The sequence below is a fragment of the Tachysurus vachellii genome, chromosome 12 (genome assembly GCF_030014155.1).
Source record: "Tachysurus vachellii isolate PV-2020 chromosome 12, HZAU_Pvac_v1, whole genome shotgun sequence".
Classification (NCBI taxonomy): domain Eukaryota; kingdom Metazoa; phylum Chordata; class Actinopteri; order Siluriformes; family Bagridae; genus Tachysurus; species Tachysurus vachellii.
In genome coordinates, this window is record NC_083471.1 from 19633114 (window position 1) to 19657100 (window position 23987).

General features: G+C 36.8%; 1 protein-coding gene across 1 annotated transcript in view; it reads left to right on the top strand.

Moving 5' to 3' along the window:
• Positions 1–23987, top strand: part of adamts3 (ADAM metallopeptidase with thrombospondin type 1 motif, 3) — a 69313-nt gene that overhangs the window by 38339 nt on the left and 6987 nt on the right. Inside the window, exons 8-19 of the mRNA XM_060883624.1 lie at positions 1350–1455; positions 3229–3372; positions 5966–6098; positions 6499–6612; positions 6695–6840; positions 7257–7432; positions 8982–9115; positions 9667–9790; positions 13984–14064; positions 15559–15722; positions 18401–18557; positions 19267–19399. Coding sequence (XP_060739607.1) covers positions 1350–1455; positions 3229–3372; positions 5966–6098; positions 6499–6612; positions 6695–6840; positions 7257–7432; positions 8982–9115; positions 9667–9790; positions 13984–14064; positions 15559–15722; positions 18401–18557; positions 19267–19399 — 1612 coding nt within the window. The remainder of the gene's footprint in view (positions 1–1349; positions 1456–3228; positions 3373–5965; positions 6099–6498; positions 6613–6694; positions 6841–7256; positions 7433–8981; positions 9116–9666; positions 9791–13983; positions 14065–15558; positions 15723–18400; positions 18558–19266; positions 19400–23987) is intronic.

Consider the following 23987-nt stretch of genomic DNA (forward strand, 5'->3'; position numbering starts at 1 on the left):
CCATTAATGAGTGGTGCAATATCTTTACTAGTCTGTATTTTTTTTTTTTACAAGTTCTTTAATGAAACTGAAGAGCAATAGTGCAAATTTAAATACATCTGAATGTCCCAACAAAGTTCAAAGGACCTGATGTTGAGGACCCTGACATCTTTAGTAATAAAGTCTTCCTCCACATTTATACAGTTGAGTTAAAATGCAATTTGAGTGCAGTGCTTCCTGCGCTGATTGCTGTATTACAGAGCCATGACTTTGCAGCAAATGGTTGGTTTTTTTTGTATATTGTTTCGTGGTATATTAGTCTTGTAAGCTTACAATTGTGACAAGTGTGACATGACTCCGAATATACTCATCACTGAGTCAACAAAGAGCTAACCATCTGATATTTAGCTCTAAATTGCAGGAGTGATGAGACCATTTTTAAAAATGGGTAGTTTTCTGTTCTGTTTTTTTTTTTCAGAAAATGCTTTCAAATTTTCTGTAGTCTTCTTATTTTATAGGAAAGATTTGGTTTTATTTTATTGTTGAATTTATAGCTGCAACTCTTTACCTTTTTTTTAAATATTCACATTGTTTTATTAGTCAACAGACTTCTTGGCTAAACTTGTCCAGGACCAACACGATAAAGTTTCTAACTTGGCTTACCAAATTAATTCAATATTTCTGTTTTAAAAATATATCTTGTGCACCATAATAAAATTCAAATATTAATAAAGAGCTAGTCTGTGTCATTCCACTAGAGTCCTAAGCTCAGATGATTCTTAATTATCAGTATTCTTAATCATCTGTAATTTTTAATCCTCACATTTAACGCCGAAACCGTATCTCTTCAAAAATGTTTATCGGTATCACAGCAACGGGTATGAATATTAATGCAAGCACTTTTATTTTTTGAATTTATTGAATTAATAAACTGTTTTGCATAAATGTGGTTGGACTGTTGCACTGAGCGGAAGGTCAGGAGTTCAAACCCTTATCGCTGCCAAGGTGCCACTGCTGGGCCCTTGAGCAAGGCCCTTAACCCTCAGTTGCTCAGCGTGTAAATGAGATAAATGTAAATCACAGTAGATAAGGGAATCTGCCAAATAGTGTAAATGTAAATGTGTATTATCTACTATTATATCCTGTTGTAAACAGATTCTATCTTCCTTTCACATGGAAACAGGCTGAAATTATTGTCCATAGCCTGCTCTTGAAGTCCACTTCAGCAATTTGCTAGATTTTAATTCAGATGTTTATGTATAAGTTTAACATTAGAACCCTCACTAATCAGAACCTTATTATACATTGATGCAAGTAAACCCAGATATAACATGATTTATAAACCTAGCTCTTGTTCTGTCTAATACCAGGCTATGCTCCGGTCACCGGGATGTGCCATCCAGTTCGCAGCTGCACCCTCAACCATGAGGACGGGTTCTCCTCCGCCTTCGTAGTGGCCCACGAGACTGGACACGTGTAGGTTTTTAAAAATCTAGAGTGACTAGAGTGCATGAATATTTTTGCAGTCTCAGAAGGCAACCTTTTATAACTTAAAATATCTTTTTTATGTTTTTTATTTTTAGTATAATGAATTCAGAGATTGGTTCCTTTTGATGTTAAAGGTTTTTTTACATTCTGAGTAGAGGGATGAATCATGATATCTATTTAAGCAAGCGTACGTGTATAACAAATATGTGCACACTTTTGATTAGCTCACCCACGCCAAATCACGGCCATGCACATGTTCACATATTAACATTTCCAATACAGGTGCTTCAGCTGAAATTGTCCCCATCCCTTCTTCCTTTTTATCTCCATCTGACAAGATTTCATCTTTTAAGTCACTAATTATATTTATAAAAAATGTCTTGTTTGCCATATCCACTGATGATGCTGCTAACACTACTGTAACCATTTTGGTCTATGAGAAGAACGATAAAAAGGGCAAAACAATTATTATCCAGTGTGATTATACTATATATAAGCATCCTCGGAACGCCTCTCGACCAACAAAATAAGTGGACTGGAACTAACTGTGGTAATTATTATTGTTGCTTACACATAAAGTAGGGATTCTGAACACCAGTCCATCGGACCCACTGCCGACAAGTCATCGGTAAATGGTAGAAAAAGAATCGTATAAAATAATATATGGCAATAAAGCCTTGATCACTGGACCTTGGATCATTTATTTTTAAAGTAGAAAAGTTGATTGCTGGGATTAGTGCTAACATAGCCGTAACCAGACATGTGATACCAAAACAAAATCAGATCTCTGGCTGAGATCATATATATAACATGCCGTGATATATTTAGTCTAATTTGAGGATCATTTGCTCTCTAGAACATAATATGTTCAAAGTTGATTTATTCACCTTAGAACAACGATAGTCTCTTGTGTTATGAAAGATCTTTTTTTTTATGAATTTATGTGACGGCTTTTGGCAAAAACGCTTTATATTACCAGTTGAATAATATCATGTGTCACAGTACTCACTGTGTATAAAAACCTCTGTGTATACAAGCCCTTATAATTCTTTTACGACCTGTCTTTCCTGTCATCTTTGGCATACTGAACACACTTATCAGAGCTTATATTATGTCTTTTTTTCTCTCTCTCTCTCTTTCTTCCTCTCTCTCTCTCTCTCTCTCTCTCTCTCTCTCTCTCTCTCTGTGTGTGTGTGTGTTTTTCTTCCTCTTTGATTTTCAGTGCATGCAAGACAAAACAGCTCATTTCCCCAGATACCTGCCTGCATTCTTTCCCTGGATCTGCTGTTAACAAAGCTAAAATAGATGATTATGCAATTATCACAGAAGAATATAAACACTTGTTGTTTTTGTATACCAAACACAGATGGATGAACAGCAATCCATTCTTTTGCATTTCACACCACTTTTATGTCCACTGAATTGAACATGTAATTGAATGTAAAGTCTTTCGTTATCTTCTTGTACTAAAGGGAACCATTTCCACATCTATATTGTTGTTTCAGGAGCCAGGGCAGTTTTCCAGCAGTCGTTTGCAATGACGAAAAGGACATAAAAGAATTTGTGAAACAGCAAATGAAACTTATATTAGCATTAGTGCTCTGCATAATGTTAAAATAATGCTCAGTTATTTCTAATTAATGCATTTACATAAAAGATTTACAGAATGCAGAAGTTTCCAAACAAGAGCCTTTACTTGCTTGTAGCCAAAAATACTGATTCTCTAAACTACTGAATTCTCTCTCACTATCGTGTCTATAGGCTGGGAATGGAGCATGATGGACAGGGCAATCGTTGTGGTGATGAGACCACCATGGGGAGCGTCATGGCCCCTCTGGTGCAAGCAGCTTTCCATCGCTATCACTGGTCCATGTGCAGTGGACAAGAGCTGAAGAGATACATTCAGTGAGTCATCGCTCTCTCTCTCTCTCTCTCTCTCTCTCTCTCTCTCTCTCTCTCTCTCTCTCACATGAAAGGTCTTTATAATATATTGGTGCATTATCAATAAATAATGTAATTAATAATATGGGATACTGGATAAAAAAAACAGCAGTAAGTTTTATATTATAATTAAGTAGCAGCTGATCATTAAAATATCAGATTAAATGATTTGTATCTGACATTATGCAGTAATACTTCTGCTGCCTCTGGATTTCAGGTTATAAGCTCTTCTAAAAAGCTCCTATATAGTCATTAAGTTGTACATTCTTACTCATTATCAGTTAGCATTAAAGCCTTTGTATGAGATAAATAAGTAATCCGATTATTTTGGTTCAGTAGAAGAATCGGCTCATTATAAGGAAAGTAACTGTACCTCTGACATAACAAAACATTGTTTTTGTTCTTTGTTGCTTAACATTGATCTGTTTTGAAAGATTATTTAAGATCCTACCGAGACACTCGTGTCTAAAAGTTCTTTAATATATTTGTGTTATTATTATTTTATAATGTCCTGTCTGGGTAGTTCTTGAACATACTGTAATAAAGGAACGTGACTGTAAAAGAGCCTTTTTAAGTGAAGTTACAAAAAAAACTTTTTGTTAAGCAAGAGCGCCAATTGCAGGTTTATATGAATCTGTTAAATATGTCATTGTTTCTGTATAATTCTGTTACTTAAACCCTTACACTCTAAATAATATAAAACTAATGATAAACAGATTTTCAGTGCATTCTTTGAAAAGAAAACATACAGCCAGTGATAAAGTGATATTTTCTGGCAATCACTGGTGATCGATTTGTTATAAGTTAAATAACACTCTTGGACTGGGTTCCTTTAGGACATTAACCCACTTCCATTCAATTCAAACTCAAATCAAATGTATTTGTAACACGCTTTTAACAATGGTCATTGGACAATGGACAAAGCATCTTTACAGAACATGAAAAACATAATACAAAATTAATATTAGACTAACATCTGAATGTGTTTGTATTTATCCCCAATGAGCAAGCCTGAGGTGATTGAGAAGACTGTGGTAAGGAAAAACTCCCTTAGATGGAAGAGGAAGAAACCTTGAGAGGAACCAGATTCAAAAGGGAACCTCATCCTTATTTGGGTGACACTGGAGGGTGTGATTATAAACATACAGTCCGATGAGGAGGTTGTTGTTCACAAAGACCACATGTATTTGGCGTCTCCTCTCGGAATGTCCTAATACTTCATGAAGCAATGTCCAACTGGAGCTGTTACAATCTCTGGATGACTCAGGATGGGTAGAAAAAGAGAAGCAGTGGGGAGGAATCAGCGTAGCTGTTGTTCATAATATTAGCAAGCACTAGATGCTAATATGCAGTTCATCAGATGTATTTTTTTATAGTGGCATAACCTTCATGTCTTATTCCTTATTTAGTTTAGCCATGTTTGAATCACATATTTTTTTAGATGTTAGTTCTCTCTTTTCAGTGGAACATTTGCAAATAGACTAATTAGCAGACTCAGAATCTGTCTGTCACACTGACACCCCACCAAACAATTTGAATTCCTGTTTATTTCAACTTTTCCATCCTTAGTTTCCACATTCCAGGTTATTTTCTAATGCTGTAGCACTCACAAATAACATTTCAATTAGTATTTCTATTTTGGGACATGGGATACGGAGAGTATAATTTTTTTATTTGGCAATTCAGTTGTGAGAATGTGGAAGTTTAATAAAATGATTCGAGAGCAATCACAATCACAGTTTATGCACTGATTTGATGCACCTTATTCTGAATTATGACACATATTTGCAGTGTCTTTCAGTGAAACACGGTTTTAATAAACCGTGGAAATTGAGGTCATCTCTTTACTGGCACTCTGTAGTACTCAATTATGCCAAGTGGTTTCAGGATTTATTTTTTTAAAACTAATTTAGAATATTTGTTTTTGTTGCTTCACTCTGAGGCTAATCCTTGTGAACAATAAAAATGATTGTGCTTTCAAAATTCTTCCTCTGCCTATTAAGTATATTACATAAAATGAAATTAAATTAACATAATTATCTATAAAAGAAGCGCTTTCTACCAATTAAACTGGTCATTGTTGGATGATTTTTCTTTCCCTGCCAAACACGTACTTCTGCTTTTAGGTGGCATGTGGTTCATTTATTGTTGATCAATTCACTGAAGTGTAAAGCAAGAGTTTTGTTCTTATCATCAACTAATTGCATGCTGCTTATCAGCAGAACAAACATCCAAAGCCTGTCTGAAATATTCAGGTAGCAGAACATTGCCATTTGGGCAGTGACTCGAAAGCACCACAAACTCATCTGAAACCCATATTAGACATGTGGATGAAATACCGGTATTTCCAATTTGTCATTAAATGCGAGACCACTTTATAAGCAAGCTTAATACTTCAATTTCACAAATCAATGTGTATTTCATTTTCACTTTAAGAACCCATGCTTTCATTCTTTCACCATTTTTACTCTGTATTGAAAGTCATGAACACATACAATCTACTACATCTAGTTTGTCTCAAATTGTGACTGTTTTTTTTTTAATTGCTTCCTCGCAGTTCTTATGACTGCTTACTAGATGATCCATTCAAGCATGACTGGCCACAGCTCCCAGAACTTCCTGGCATCAATTACTCTATGGATGAGCAGTGTCGCTTCGATTTTGGTGTTGGATACAAAATATGCACATCAGTAAGTGTAGTTGGAAGGTTTTCCTTCTATAGGTTTGATAAAACAGAGTCTATGTGGAGCTCTGTTTATGTATGATTCGTTTAAAACATATTCACTGTTGATAATTAGCAAGCCTTGTGTCTTTACACATCTTATGGTTCAACTACAATTCCTGGAGCACCTAATATACTGTAGATACTAATGTATTAAATATAGCTTAATGAACAAAGTTGTCTATACAATTGTGTTGTGATATTCACAGAGTGTCAGTGATAGTGACTGATGAATTATCTGATCAGTTTGTCTGTGCCAAATTGCCCAGAATTGAGACACAAATCCATTATGCATCTGCTGTGGAATATAAGTGACATATAAATTTCTCATAAATATCATATTACACTCTCCTGTTCTCTCCTGTTAGTTCCGTACATTCGATCCTTGCAAACAACTTTGGTGCAGCCATCCAGACAACCCTTATTTTTGCAAGACTAAAAAGGGACCACCACTGGACGGCACCGAATGTGCTCCCGGCAAGGTAAATCCACCCCATCTTTGCAAGAACCCATCTTTCCAAACCAGTATTATAATCTTAGAATCATACAATCCTCTTTCTCTAGTGGTGCTACAAAGGTCACTGCATGTGGAAAAATGCTAACCAGGTGAAGCAGGACGGAGCTTGGGGATTGTGGACCAAGTACGGTTCATGCTCACGCTCTTGTGGGACAGGCGTGCGCTTCAGGACACGGCAGTGCAACAACCCAGCGTACGTTTAGCTTCACAAAACCAAAATATTCACAGACATGCTCTGATTAGCGACACTTTGAGACACTTTTCTTTATAGTAGTATTTTCTCACAAAAATAAGTCAATATTATTGGCCCCCAGAAATAACTTTTTACGCTATGAACATTTATCTAAATCAGTTCAGAAATTTTTGTAGGAATAATGATTTTTCGATAATCGTCTCAGCTTGTTTACATGAAGCGATCCTGAGAATATTCAGCATAGAGCAGTGATAAAACAAACAGACTTTTTTTCATTTTAATTGTGACTTAAATAAGATCAAAGAATTGTCCAACAGCTGGGTAAGAGAGAGAATTATTTATTTAGCACTTTAGAATGTAATCAAGCAAATGTGTACAGTCTTATGTGATGATAAATGTTCATTTCTTTAACACAGTCCATCTAATGGTGGACAAGACTGCCCAGGAGTCAACTATGAGTTCCAGCTGTGCAACACAGATGACTGCCCCAAGCATTTTGAGGACTTCAGAGCCCAGCAGTGTCAGCTACGCAACTCCCACTTTGAGTACCAGAACACCAAACACCACTGGCTCCCATATGAGCACCCAGATGGTGAGTGCGCATGGCTAATTACAGTAAAAGCCTTGTTTACTAGTTACCAGGTCACATATTATGTAGGAAAATGGATAGGATCCTAAACATATTGGTAAATCAGTGCATCCTGGTGATCAAGCAAAATGCATTTCCATCCCTCATACATATGCATTCGATGAACAGCTGTTTTCAAAATCAAGACTAAGTACAAAAAGGGACAAATGGGAAGTGTGGTTAATTACCTATTCTGTTTAATGTATAACATACTGGACTATTACCTTGGTCACATGACTTTGTCTGCAAACGGGGTGTAAATAAGGTGTAAATTAATGGTGGGCTATCACCACACTCTGCTGGCTGGGCTCATTATTCACGATTAGAGAATAAGAGATAGCCACAAAGAGAACATCTGGGTCTGTCCCTGCACACGAGGCACTTTGGCATTTTCCTCACACCAAATATCGAATACTCTTTTTTTTTCCAGTGTTTCAAAGATGTACTGTACCAATTCCAGTTGAGCAGTTAAGCCTTTAGCCCATTTCTGTTCCTGCCATGAAAACATGACAAAGAAGCATGGCTCATTGTCTGCTGTTTGATTCACACCCTGCTGCGCCAAAAGAATCGAGGGAAATAATGGATAGTTGGGGGTATCTGCAAAGTCTCTGAGATTTTGGCATTATGCTGCAGTTTGGGCAAGGCTTTATAAATGCTTGTGAGAGCACAGATTTAAACAGTAACCGAAGCAAGAAACAAATGCTGAAAGGACTACACTTAGTGTCTTGAATTCTCTGAGTTCAATTCTCTTTATGAAAAGATAATAACAGGAAAGTGGACAAATGTGACACAGCAGGAACCTTTTATCAGTTTCCCACATGGGGTGACAATGTGATGACGATTTGTGTTGGTATTTGGAAAGAAAACCGCTGCTGAAGTCATAGATGTTTTTGACTGGCAACCCTGGACATCTTTTTTGGTGCCACCGTTAACCACAATTTATATTTTATTATTATTATTATTATTATTATTATTATTATTATTATGCTATAGTGCACATTTTATATAAAAGCAAGCACTTTTCTATAAAGGTGCTGGTCCAAATGCTGCTGAAAAACTCTATGTCTTAGAACTCAGATGAATTGAAATCTGGCAACCTTGCAGGCTTACAGTATATTCTGCCAAAAGTAATTAACTTGAGTACCTGCATAAACTCTGAACATGGAATCGTTTCACTAATGTAAATATTGATGTATTTTTTGCAATTAAGTTTCTGATGCTGAATAAAATCCTGTGTGTGTGCAAATAACAGATGGATGCAATATCTCAGGAGGTGGAATATCATTTTGTTTAATAATCACAAAGTATTTCATATTTTTTTCATCTGGTTTCTTACAATAAAAACACCTAAACATGTCATTGCTGTCATTAAAAATGGTCCAGCACTTAGACCATGTTTATTAGAGATACTCAGGCACAAAGAACATGTAAAATAATAAAAAAAAATCTAATTGTGTCATCTAAACCTAAAACAGAACATAATGTTTAAGCAGTGCCTTTTACTTTCCTTCAGCCAGCAAGAGATGTCACCTGTACTGCCAGTCGAAGGAGACGAGCGACGTGGCATACATGAAGCAGTTGGTGCATGATGGCACACGATGTTCCTACAAGGATCCCTACAGCATCTGCGTACGGGGGGAATGTGTGGTAAGCTGCTGACAGCCATAAGCTTTAACGCCCCTTTTAAACCCTGCAGCCATGTGGCATCAGTGCAATAGCAAACACTCCCCTGATTGCACCTATCCAAAAAAAATCCAACAGCAACACAACAAAAAGTTCTGAAGCACTTTTCTGAAGAGACGAGAAATAAATAAATAAAAAAATAAATAAATAATTCTAAGCATTGGTACCAATAATAGTAGTAATAACAATTCTGCATTTTCACATTTCTTTACAAAAATGATCAATATGATACTGCTTTGAACAATGGGCCGATTTCAGTGCAGATGATTCAATCAATTTCATTAGACAGGGAATAAAACTCATTTTGGAAGGAAACAATGTGCTCATTTATCAGAACACAAACGTTTGGATGAGTATCTCAAGCCGACCATGTTATTCTGGATTTAAGACAGAGCAGCGGAACTGTAGTGTCGTCTGTGTCTACTAACAAGAACAGCAATTATTATTCATTTAATACTAACACAATTGAAGCTATGAGAGGCTTCAAAGAGGCTTTGTTTCTTTCTGCCTTTCAGAAAGTGGGATGTGATAAAGAGATTGGTTCTGACAAGGAGGAAGATAGGTGCGGCGTTTGTGGGGGTGACAATTCACACTGCAGAACTGTGAAAGGAACCTTTACCCGAACCCCTAAAAAAGCAGGTATAAAGTTTTTGCTTCTTGTTTATGATCTCCTATGGGCACACTTTGCTCTAGTATTTTATTCTATTTTTGGTGTCAGATTCCTCCCAAAAGTTAAACATGCTCCTTCTTTATCTAAAAGCAAAATACATATTATACAGAATAAAAAAATGATTTAAAATGATTCTGAAAATCATTGAGATAGGACTATGTGTTAATAATTGAAAAAAATGAGATAGGAATATGGGTATTTGAATGCCCCGAAGCATTTAGCTACTATAACATGTTACAAGACAAATTTAAGATTTATTCTTAAAAAATGTCTATTTTTACTGAGCAATGCTATTCAGATGTGGAGGTTTTTATGGGCAGACTAATACACACTTACAGCAAGCCTGAATCAAATCCAGAACATTTGAGGAACAAGGGTCCAACAGTGACAGTCTGGCAGTCAGCCGTAGGATTTAAAAACCATTTGGTCACTAGACGCTTTAGTACTGAAGGGTTTATATATATATAAACTAATTTAAATGACATTTTTGTCAGCGTCGGATTGTCCACTTTTTCTGCATGTATCTAATTTACTGTTACTCAGAGCAGAGATTACACAGGCGAATCTCAGTGCACTGATTGTGCTACAATGGCTCTGCTGTCTGTAATAAATGCATGTCACAGTAGTTATGGCACCATCACATATCAGACATATGTCATTAACATGAATCGTGTGACTGTATCCAAAGAAGGCAGGTATTAATTAACCAGTATGTTGCATCAAATGTTGTTGTATCAGAATGATAATAACACAGTGTGCAAGCTACTGTGAATGAATAAATGCCTTGAACAAAATCGAAGTACTGCTGTGCCAAGTGAAATACACACCTATCAGTCATAACATCCGCTGACATGTGAAGTGAATAACATTGATTATCTGTTTACAAATGGCCCCTGTCAAGGAATAAGATATATTAGGCAGCGAATGAACAGTCATGTGTCAAAGTTGATGTGTTGGAAGGATCAGAAGGATCTGTGTGTATTTTGATGGCTAGAAGACTGGGTCAGAGCATCTCTAAAGAAGAAGGTCTTGCAGAGTGTTCCTGGGATGCAGTGGTTAGTATCTATCAAAAACAGTCCACTGAAGGGGTCACAAGGTCCTGGGCATTTGAGGCACATTGATGCGTATGATAGGGGGGCACGGTGGCTTAGTGGTTAGCACGTTTGCCTCACACCTCCAGGGTTGGGGGTTCGATTCCTGCCTCCGCCTTGTGTGTGTGTGGAGTTTGCATGTTCTCCCCGTGCCTCGGGGGTTTCCTCCGGGTACTCCGGTTTCCTCCCCCGGTCCAAAGACATGCATGGTAGGTTGATTGGCATCTCTGGAAAAATTGTCCGTAGTGTGTGAGTGCATGAGTGAATGAGCGTGTGTGTGCCCTGCGATGGGTTGGCACTCCGTCCAGGGTGTATCCTGCCTTGATGCCCAATGACACCTGAGTTAATGAGACAATGACGGAGCACAGGCTCCTCGTGACCCGAGATAGTTTGGATAAGCGGTAGAAAATGAATGAATGAATGAATGATGCGTATGAGGAGCGAAGGCTTTCCTGTCTGGTCTGATCTCACACAACAGCTACAATGGCTACGAAGGTATGAGAACACAATATATCTCAGCTTGCTATGTAAATAAACGGGCTGCATCACCACAGACTGGACAGTGTCCATGTCCTACATTGGACATGCTAGCATCAGAACTGGACCAGGGATCAATGGAAGAAGGTGGCCTGGTCTGAAGAATCACAATTTTCTTTTACACCATGTGGAAAGAAAGGTGTGTGTGAGAGTGTGTGTCACTTATCTTTGGAAGAGATGGTACTAAGATGCATTGCATAAAGGCAGTTCTTTGCTCTGGATAATGTTCTACAAGCAAACCGTGGGTTATTATTGTGACAAGTACCACTTACCTAAACACTTTTGCAGATCAAGAACATGATACCGACATCCCCTAATGACCGTGGCCGTTTCAGCAGGATAATTGTCCCTGCTGCACTGCAGAAATGGTTTAAAGAACATGGCAAAGAGTTCAAGGTGTTGCCTTGACCTCAAAATTCTCCAGATCTCAATCTGATCAAGCATCTGTGGGATGTGCCGGACAAACAAGTCTGAACCATGAAGCCCCAGCTCACAACTTCATGCCTAGATGCATCAGAGCTGTTTTGGTGGCACAAGTTGGACCTACACAATATTAGTTAGCTGTGGGTTTAATGTTATGGCTCATCGGTGTGTATATTTTTTGGTATACGATGCTGTTTATTTGACACATTTTTACTTTGTCAAGTCAATTTTGGACATTCTTGAACAGTTTATTTTTATTTTTACTTCTTTCTAATATTTTAATATATAATAATATTTATTATAAATAATGAATGAAGGCATTATTACTAAAAAATAATAATAATAACCTCACTTTATTATGTAATATTATGTACCTAGTAACATATTATTCCCTTAATCCTTTATTAATATGTTTGTGAAAGACAGTGAAAACTGTTTATGCCATAGCATTAGTGATTTATTTAGATTTATTTTCTATAGCTGCATTATTTCTATATTAGTTCCAGCAATTAATTATCTAATTCTAATTATTATGCAATATTATAATTGTAGAAGAAGTCTCGGGTTTTAGCACTTTGCAACAGTCAGTAAGATTCCTGCATGGGAAAGTGTTTCTCTCTAACATAAAGTGATGTGATTTCCTTTTAACTTAAAAGAGAGGGGATAAGAGAGGCTGGGGGAAACTTACCACATCACCCTGTTATGGATTATTTTCTTATACCAGCACAGTCTGATATGTTTTATTCCTTACACGTTCAATTAAGCGTGTCCAGCGTTTGACATAATGTTTTTGGCACTAAGCATTCCTTACTTGGCATGATGTCACGTCCGTGACTGGAAATTTCAAATTGCATGCTAAAGCTTGTCTTAGTTTCCACGATGCAGTATGTCATAGCATGTTTACTTGATGAAAGAGCATGACTAGTGACGTCAATGTGATTGTCATTTACAGGTTATAACACACATCCTGTATGATCTTACTGCAAGGCGACATATCCTTGTTGACTGCATGAACGAAGTCAATGATGAAAATATCTCTCACTTTGTACTAATGTGAATGTTTACTCACTTTCTTAACAGGGAAAAAAATAAGCAAGAGATGCCAAAAAGAAATGCCTTTTTTGGAAAACAAAACCTGCAAGTATTCTGTGTTTCCTAATCGTATGCTTTCTCCCCATTGTAATGCTTTCTTTGCCATTAACTCACTAGGGTGAATGAAAAAGACTTTAGACTGACTGTGTGCAGCTGAATATTTGAAGCATCAAGCTTTTTTATATTAAAACATCAAACAAAACTAATGTAATCTAATGTATTCAGCACTTTAGAAGTGACCCCACAAACCCTAGTGAACATGATGTGTATCTCACACCATATAAGACCCCTATATAAGCCCCTGACATCAAAGCACCCGTGTAAGTCAAAGGTAAAAGAATGCAGTGCAATACACATGTAATAGTTGCATTTTTCTTCAAGGGAAGACAAGAGGAATCTTTTTGCTGCCCAAAGGAGCGAGGCATGTGTATCTAAATGAGAGTGAGGACTCTAGAAATGTAATTGGTGAGTGGTTCAAGGCTTTGCAGATGAATGGACATCCAAAATCAGGAAATGTGCTTCAGTGTTTATAGTTCTTTTGTTGAAAAGTGGCTCAAGGTTTTGCTCTGCAGCTTTTGTTATACATTCATCAAAGAGATTATGCAGCTTCTAATAGGATTACGTCTCAACAGCTCGCTCGATTCCTGAAGGTTTCTCTTTCAGTCACATATTAATGCATTTAGAGCTCATGTTCATGAGGCATACAGTAAATGAAAGATTTACACAGGAATGATGAATGTATTGTATGAAGTCTGTATGACAAACCTATAGTCACATTCTCAAGTAACCTTCTTTAGTAGGCTTTGCGAGAGTTAGCTTGATGGACTCGACACAACCTGCAGTAGTATAGGGGTCTAACCTGTCCAAGATCCTAACAGTAAAACTGGTTGCCCTCTAACAAAGCGATGTCCACTTCTGCAAAGATAAACTAAACGTTCAACTCTGTGTTCACTAATTTCTTCCACTGTCTTTTCCATCCGAACATCTTGTCTCTGTTGCCGCTTCACTCTGGTGCAAAGGTTACCTAAAGATGTTCCTCATCCCCCCTGGGGCTAGACATGTGATCATCCAAGAACATGAGGCTTCCCCTCACTTTCTTGGTAAGTGATAGCTGTCCTCACAACATTTTGGTCAGCAAATGATACATGCTCACCTTTTCACACATACTGAATTTAGACCTATACACTTGTTTTATGTTACATTATGCGATTTTTTTTTCATGTAGTGGGCTTTCAGGTGCCTCAACATTAATGTGTTCTCTTTATTGCCATAGCTGTCTGTCCAATCGGCACACATATACTTCATTAGCCACGTGTTATCTTTCTGTCAGAGCATATTTAATCATACGTACATTCTTTTCTACATCTTTTTCTAAGACTTCTAATAAAAAATACAAATTAACAGTGACTAATGTTCTAATGAGGCTGTCCTTAGAGGCTGTCCAATTACCTTATCTTATGTTCACTGGACTAATAGCCTTTTTAATTATTGGACTTTCACTCAAGTAAAGAGGAAAATTGTGTTTTGGGTTATTAGTCTTTTTCCTATAATTAATTTAAAGAAAGAAAGATTTCCATCATTGAGAGTCAGGAATTACTTTTCCCATTATTCCCATTATGATGATTGCCATCGTTTTTAATTACCCTTAAGCTTGAGTTAGGATTAATTCAGAATGTGAATCAGAGTGTGAGTTACAAGGAATGCTTTTATTAATCAAAATTAAAACTCAATGCTAAATCAAACCTTTGTTTTAGAAAATAACAAAATAATGTAACATTGACAATGTAGTTGTCAAGGACGTGGGGATAAAATAGACCCAAATGCAGGATAGCTAAAAGAAAACAGGGTTTATTTACTAACTAAAAAAAAACAAAAAAAAACCACGAAACATGGACACAGACTAGAGAAAGGAGGACAACAGAAGACAACAGAGGATTCCACGCTGCTCAAGGCAACGCGGCTCAACTAAATAGACAAGACAATCAGACACATGAGTAACAGGTGTGCAGAAGCAAGCAGGAAGAGACAAGGAGAGGGCAGACACGTGACACAAAACATAAACAACTGCACATGGCCAAAGTACGGGCTGAGTCCTGACAGTAGTAGGCTAGTAGAATTGGTAGAATATTAAATCTAATACTAATTAGTAATATTCAATAGTATAATCCAGTGTTCAGTCTCAGTGTATCATGGCAGTGGTGTTTAATGCCTGACAGCAATCATTTATTGACTTGCTTCTCTGCCAGGAATCTCCACTGACATTCACTCTTTTTTTTTTTTTGGATCTTGGTACAGATTGCATCATTACCCTTTAGTCACTCTTTTCCTTCTCTACACATTTCAGTACTGCTAATAATGAACTACCACTAATATTGACTTTATATTATATTCCTGCGAGTTTTGCACTGTATATTATGTGTAGTATTTTCCTATACACAGATTGTCAGAAGATTGTCTACTAATATTTACATGACACGTATCACTTGACAATCTGTATCTGACAACGTCTCTCATCACTCACAAGCTCTCAATCGACACAAATAGTTTCCTGCAAATGTGACGTTTGAGGTTTTGTAACTGATCATCGGTTGCAGCGGTCAAGAACCAGGCCACAGGACACTACATCCTGAACGGTAAAGGAGACGAGGTGAGGTCACGCAGCTTCATCGACCTCGGAGTCGAGTGGGATTATGTCATTGAAGAGGACGCTGAGACTCTGCATACAGATGGACCATTACATGATGCAGTTATTGTTCTGGTAAATGCATTTATATCAGTTTTATTACATTTTACATACTGATTAAAATTTGCTTTTTAAATGATTTGATTGTTTTTTTGTTCCCACTGAATAAGGAAATGTGGCTGAGATTCTCGTTAGCACAATGTCTCAAGAACAAGTGGTTGAATGGTTGTAGGATTTATATGAAGTCATCATTTGTCAATGTCAAGCAATATTTATTCAATATATTTCTCAAGACACAAAATTGTTCACATTGGTCCATCCAAGTGTCCGTCTATATTAGTGTTTCCTAAGAATTAAGATCTTTGTTAGCATGATATCTCATGAATGAGTGGTTGATGTTGTTTGGATGTTTGTTGAGTCAAGGTCACAGCAAGGTCAGATGAAATTGGTATTCTTTAATAGATTCCTTCACAAGAATATTTAAGGGTAGTCTCCACACAAGAGTCGTCTCCACCCCCAGCCCCCACCCCCTTATTAAAATGCATGCTCACTGCCATCCTGACCAGGAAAAACTAGCTACAAATGATTAATGAAAGAGTGAATATTCATTATAGTATCAATAATAATTGATTGGAAACAGTCTGCAGTCTCATTTTGATTGAATATATCCTGAACACATCATAAGTTTTAGACAAATGAGAAGCATTAGCTCAAAGATTGCAGCTCCTTGGGGTCCTAAAAACTTCCTGCTAAGAATGTTTGAAGTGAGTATTCAGTTGCTAGGCAACAAGTGTCATCACATCTGCTTTTCTTGATCTGGCACTACATCAGCCATGTAGATTATTGATGCAAGTTGAACCGAGTTGTTCAGCGTGGGTTTTTTTTTGCTTTTGTTTGGAGGGTTAGTTATTTGGACCTTATAGATCCTTTTCAGATTTCTGGGGAATACTGAACTAGAACTTTCTCCACTATTTGTTGTATGTGTGTATATCTAAAAAAAAACTTGGAACAGTGTTTTAGGCTCATGGTATATTAAGTCTGTAATCTAGTGACCCACAGTTAATGTATTCAATGATAGAGACTTAAAGCACTTTTGTACGTCGCTCTGGATAAGGGCGTCTTCCAAATGCTGTAAATGAAAATGTACACATATGTGTCTCTTGCTGAATTTTTCTTTGTAGAGAAGAGATTGTATTTAATCTTCAGTTAACATACAGCGTTGTCTTAAAAATCAAAAAAAAAATCAGATGATCTGATGTACAAGATTCACTGATTAATTGCAGAATATTTTTAAAACATGATACTCAGTCAAATCTACTCTATAGTAAAGATTGCCATACCAGACAGGGAGTTTTTTATTTATTATTATTTAAAAGCACTTAGTTATATATCTCTCTGTCGACATCTGTGCCAAGTTTTCACAGCAGTTAACCTTACAGCCAAAAGCTCTTTGATCAGCCAATTCCAGCTTTAAAAATGTCGGTCTTAAACCTATATTTTAAGTTTCTGTTTCTATAATTTGTATCCCAGTAACTTTGGCAATAGTTTACTTCTGAAGATTAGGAGTTCAAATCGAGTGGGAGGTTACAGAGACGGAAGAGTGAGCAAGAACTCACCTAACCCTAACCAAGTGACATCAGCAGCCTTTCTAAACGGAGTTCATACTAAATGCAAGCTTCAGCAAGAAGCTGTGGCTCACATTGTGACAGATATGCTCATCTGACAGAGAAAGTGAGGTGATGGAGAGCAACTGTTTCCTCCTCCACAGAATTCACTCTGGGTTAGAGACAGATGATGTAGACAGGTTCTTTTTAAACCAAGGGAGACAAGTCAAGCCTGGAAAAGTGGACGTTGAGGAATGATCAGTGAATGTGTAGCACAACAGTGCATGAATTCACATTTCTTTTTTTCGTAGCATTTGGAGATGTGCGTGAAGCCGTTAGATTTCATCTGGCTTAATGAACATTTGAACAAATTACAGTATAATTGCGTAACCCAAAAAATTCATATTTTCATAAATGTTTCAATTTTAGCGATGTAACTATAATCTACACATGTTTAGTACAAACCTATTAATGATAGATCAAAAAGATGTGGCTATGTTTTGTGAGCAGCAGATATGAACAACACCTCATTATACTGCGTTCTTATTAATCAAGTTAGTCAATCCAGGGTAGGAAAAACTGTACTGTATAAAACACCAGCAAACAAAAACCCCAGCTGCTGTAATATCAGTGAGGCATGTTATACAGTGGCACATTTCATATTTTTGGAGTAAATTTATTCCTCCATTGTGTCCTAGTGACGCTCTTTCCAGCGGATCAACGTAGATGCAATTATTTCTCTTTTCAAATCTGCGCAATAGACATGATGACAGGACAGTTTCTGCATTCTGGTGATTGTTGCTGAATTGGACAGGCACTCCAAAAAAAACCACAAAAAAACGATTGAGGCATTTGTGCGAGCTGGTTTTCATTAATTAACTGCAGACCTCTGTGGGTTGTCCCTATAGACACATACATCTCATGATGTCATGAATGTAAATCTGTTTACTATACAAAGCTTGTATGAAAGAATATTAATTTGAAACTTGGAATGAAAGCAGATAGTGTAAATGAAGTTACACTAAAACACATCTGATTTTTGTGTAGTTTCTAAAACGAACATCCGGCAAAATACAGTAAAAATTAGTGCCCTGTTGTCTGTTGTTTATGATGTGTGTGTGTGTGTGTTCTTTTGCTTTCCTTTGCTAGATTATACCAAAAGACAATGAGACAAGATCATCACTGATGTATAAATACATCATCCATGAAGACTCGGTCCCAATAAACAACAACAATGTCATTCAGGAAGACACATATGAGTGGGCTTTGAAGAGTTGGTCCCAGTGCTCACGACCTTGTGCTGGAGGTAATAATCTGCAAACACATTTTTTTCCCTGCTACTTATTTGTAGACTTCCATTTTTTTTTTCTTTTACACTTAGAAACCCAAGTCCTGTACCTTCATTCTGATTTAGCATATATCTGTAATGAGTCTGTCTGTGTTTCTGTCCTGTTCACCCTGTGGCTAATTGTTTGCTCCACCCACTCTTTGGTTTCCATGGACATTAATTGTACTCCTTCTCTCCTTCAGGTGTGTTGTCTTTGTCTCTAATTAGTTCTGCTCTGTGATTGGTTCTTGTCTGTTATTTATACCCTGTTTGTTCACTTCCCTTTGGTTGGTCCTTATAGCATTGTGCTTGTATGTATGCTGTGGATGTTTCGGTCTCCTGTCTGCCCTGTATTCTGCTCTGGTTTGTCTGCTCTGTATTCTGCTCTGGTTTGTCTGCTCTGTATTCTGCTCTGGTTTGTCTGCTCTGTATTCTGCTCTGGTTTGTCTGCTCTGTATTCTGCTCTGGTTTGTCTGCTCTGTATTCTGCTCTGGTTTGTCTGCTCTGTATTCTGCTCTGGTTTGTCTGCTCTGTATTCTGCTCTGGTTTGTCTGCTTGTTTGTATTGCCTGTTTCTTGTTTTGGTTCAGTAAAGTCTAAAAACTGCATTTGGATCCTCACTTGCCTGTGTCCAACATCGTGACAATATCTAATTCATCCTAAGTGGCATTTCTTATGTTTTCTTGAAGGATTCCAGGACACAAAATATGGATGTCGTAAAAAGGGGGACAATAAGATGGTGCACAGAAGCTACTGTGACATTAGTAAGAAGCCCAAACCCATCCGCAGGATGTGTAATCTCCAAGACTGCACACAACCACAGTGAGTAGAGAATATTTTTGTTAGCTTTCTTGACATTCACTATTAATATTACAGCAAGTCACCAGAATAAAAAATATACTGCTTATAGTCAGTCTTATTATTTAGTGGTAATTGCTTACATACTGTATGAGTGTGTGTGTGTGTGTGTGTGTGTGTGTGTGTGAACATCTTCAAGCTTGGAGAAGTTAGCTTTGAGACATGCTTAACCTTAATGAACTTCCTGTTAATATTCTGATGCTATGAATAAAACAAACATGAATGCTGTAAGAATGCCTTAAAGGGATGAATTTAAGCACAGAAAGGGAAGAATTTAAACCCTTTAAGGGTTTGGTCTCTCCAGGGAAATCATAAAAGGTTCCAAGTAAAACCATTCTGACCATAATGTGGTGTTTCACTGAATTTATTACATTAGCATGATCATGGAATTGTCTTTTATCCATGAATTATCGATTAAGAGAAAATCTTTGAAGTGAAATTAGAACAGAAAATGCAAAATAATGTCTTATTTCTTCAAAGAGATTCAAAGAGTTGAAGTGTATTGAAGTGAGTGACTGCCATCCTGATTGCATGCTACGGCTGAACAGTTGTGCCCTTTACCTAAATATATGCGTAATAATGAGTATGCATGGACTTAAGGTTTTTTCTGTGTGAATATAAATAGGGTTTGGGGTTTCACATGTCATATACTGTAATTACAAGCCAATAATAAGGTTCTTTATAAACCTTGTACATTTGATATTCAATAATTAGTGCTATGGACACAGATGCGTATCTATATAAACACATGACAAACATTTTGATACCCTTTAATTTAACCTTTAATTCTTATTAAAGGAGAAATTGACAACTGTAAAACAATTTTTTTCTCTTGTAGATCATATTGTGTTGCATATTAAGTGTTACTTAATACTTAATCATCAATCCCTTTTAAAATCCCTTTTTCCCTTAGATGAAATGCATTTATGAAATAACAAACATTTGGGACGATACCACAATTTAACGCACACCTTCCACCGTGATATTTTTATATTTCCATCTTTCCTTTTGGGCTCTGTGACAAATTTATCCCAACCACCTAATTGCCGATTTCTTCTCCATGACTTTTCTGCCCGTTTCTGTTCAGTCAGTGGCCTGGTTTTCTGGCATGAAGTGTCAGAGTACTCTGATTTCCTTCTATTCTTTTCCCTTCGTTTCTCGTCCCTTTCAGGATTGCTCTTTATACCATGAATGAAAGTCAGATCTGACCTTGAAAACTGTAACCTTATAGCCTATTTATTTTGTTTTATATAAGAGAAGCTACAGAAATTCTCAGCAAGTTCAGGTCTTCTGTCAACTACTGTAAATATCCTGGGATCTTTGCACATGCTGTCTCATTTAATGAAAAGCCTGGCATTAGACTCTGGGGTGAGATTGTGTGCTGCTTTAGATCAGATGTCATGACTTTCAGTTTGACTTCATTTATTCAGACAACTGACAGCTTCCCCAGATTTAAACTGCCATTTTTATTCCTACATTTTTCCTTATAGCATGTTTTGACCTATAACTTGTTTTGCACTTTTTGGACTGAAATATTGATTTATTTTAAATTGGATTATTTCATTTTCCCCTCCAGTATACAGAATAATCCATAATAAGTAAAATTTATACACTTAAACATACAGATTTTGATATTTTCTTAATTAAAGAGGCAAAGTTATTCATAAAACTACAAATGCATTTTGTGGGTAGAGGCAAGTGTATTTGAATACATTACTGTGCTTTGTTTAAAGTGGTTATAAAGTGGTTATTTAGCAGCCTTTATTGCACAAGTACATGAATCAGATCACTGACTGATCAGGTGAATAGACATTCACAACCACTACATATACATAGTTTAGTCTATTGCTTTATATTGTGTGTGAATTACATGTAATTCGTATGTTTTCTCACATAAATGTGTTCCATATTGATAAGAGTACTGTATGCAGAAAGTCTGACCCTTGACACAGGTGTGACATTTGGTTGACTTTGACAAAACTCTTCAATTCAATTCAAATTGATTTGTAAAGCACTTTTAACAATGGACATTGTCTCAAAGCAGCTTTACAGAACATAGTATATTTAAATGTGTTTGCATTTATCCCCAATGAGCAAGCCTGAGGTGACTGTAGTGAGGAAAAACTCCCTTGGATGGAAGAGAAGAAACCTTGAGAGGAACCAGACTAAAAGGGGAACCTCATCCTCATTTGGGTGACACTGGAGGGTCTGATTATAAACTGTTATAAACACTTACAGATTTGGCCTCTTCTCAGAAGTACTTAAATGTATATCAGTAACTTCAACAACAGAGTGAGTTAAGTGATTTCATAGGCCAATCATCTACACTATGCAACAGCTTCTGTGGTTGGTTGTTGCAAAATAAACAGTAAAGATCAGTGCTTTTGGAGAGATGGCAAGTTTTACACCCAATTGTAAATTTATTTAGAAGTCTCACCTGGCATCAAAGAACAACAATGCAAGCTATTTCTCTCTTTATTTCATTACTTGTATATTATTTATAATTATTATATTTGAAGGCCTTGATGCCCGATGACGCCTGAGATAGGCACAGGCTCCCCGTGACCCGAGGTAGCGAATGAATGAATGAAATTATATTTGAAGCCTGCATTACAGCTATATTGGCTTCCCTTCATTGGTTGCCCATTCATTTTAGAATTGATTTCAAGATTTTACTTTTAGTTTTTAAATCATTAAATAACATTACTCCTAAATATCTCTCAGATCTACTACAGCCATATGCTCCATCCAGAGCACTTGGGTCTGCTGGGCAACTGCTTTTAGTCTCCCCCAATGCAAGATTAATGAGCAGAGGTGGCCGTGCCTTTGCAGTAGCGGCCCTGAAACTCTGGAATAATTTGCCTTTGTACATTAGGCAGGCAGCTTCACTGGCTGTTTTTAAATCACATTTAAAAACATATTTGTATAGTGCAGCATACAACGCAGTATGAGAGTTACTGTCACCACCAGGGAAGGAAGGAGACTGACCCATACACAGGATAGCTTCAAATGAATGGGGTTTAATAAATGATAAAGACAAAGACAGTAAATGACGAGAACTAAGACAATACAAATGACGAGACCTAACCTTGACTAGACGTAACCAATGAATCCGCGCCGCCATCGGCAGCGCGCCTCACATTTATACAAAAGACAATGAGACACAATTAGGAACAGGTGTGGAGACAGGGAGGAGCAACAACAGCACATGGCCGAAAGTCCGAGCTGATCCCTGACAGTTACCTGTTAGGAGTTCTTTTTAAGTGTGTTACTAATTATTATTGTATTTATTGCATTTTTTTATTGTGTTTTTATTTATTTAATTATTTTAATGCTTTTTAGTTCTATTTATTTTATATTGTTTGTACAGCACTTTGGTGAACACCTGCTGTTTTAAAACGGTGCTCTATTAAAAAAAAACAACTTTGATTTGTTTTGAAAAGGTCATTTTGGTCATTTTAAGTTACGCTCAACTCTACACATGTTGCCTTTTATGATAAACATTATATCGATGACTGAAGTCCTTGCTGTTTTTCTTCATTCAGTCTCAGAAATAAATAAAACCACTCATAACTGCAGTGTAGTCATGCTACATTCTCAGATACATGAGAAGAAAATATGTTTCAGTAGTATTCCACTAGTCTGAACACATTAGACGACTTTCCATTATTTATTGCCCGGAAATCATTGTGATAAAGAATTTGCCATCAAAATGTTTTGACGTTTTGAATACTTAACACAGAAGCCAACTGGGAGCTGACATTATAAATACTGTTGAGAAAATTTGATGATTCACTGATACTGCAGATTCCACCACGGTATAAGAATAAGCACTTTTTTATTAACCACCAATTATTAATTTATTTTTTGCTGTGTTCCATCTTCTCTTATTCTGACCTTCTGACATTCTAAGTACCAGAATTATTCAAATACACCTTGTAAGAGTCAGAAACACTCATTTTAAATTGCGCATGTCGTTTTTAAGAAGAGGTTCAAATATAAGCCTACAGTAGGGTTGAAGAGGCTAATTAGGCAGAGTCTAAGCATCTAAGCACAAGGAATCATTTGCGAACTCGGTGTTTATGTGCTCTGTGAGACTAGAGAACATTTTTTGTTAGTTTTGTAATTGTTTTTTAGTCTTCATGAACATATGAACATATGCATATTAATGAACATCATGAATTATATTCATGAACATATACTGTATCCAATTTTCAGTGAGTCAGAGTTTACATATATGTAGTTAATATTTGGTTCTACTGTCTTTTGATTGGTCGAATCAGCTTGATTGCTTTGAATGAACTCGAACCAAACACTTGGCGGTTTCCACAAACTTCACACACAGCACTTGACTAAAATTCTTTGCCTGTTCATTTTCACAGAATCGGTGTAACTGAGTCAGGTTTGTGGACCTCCTTGCTTGTTCAGTATATAACTATTCTGTGAGATTTAGGTCAGTGCATTGTGATGGCTACTACAATACTTTTTTAATGAGCATCATTATAAATAATAGATGAGCCGGATACTCGGCTGAAACGAGTATCCGGTACGG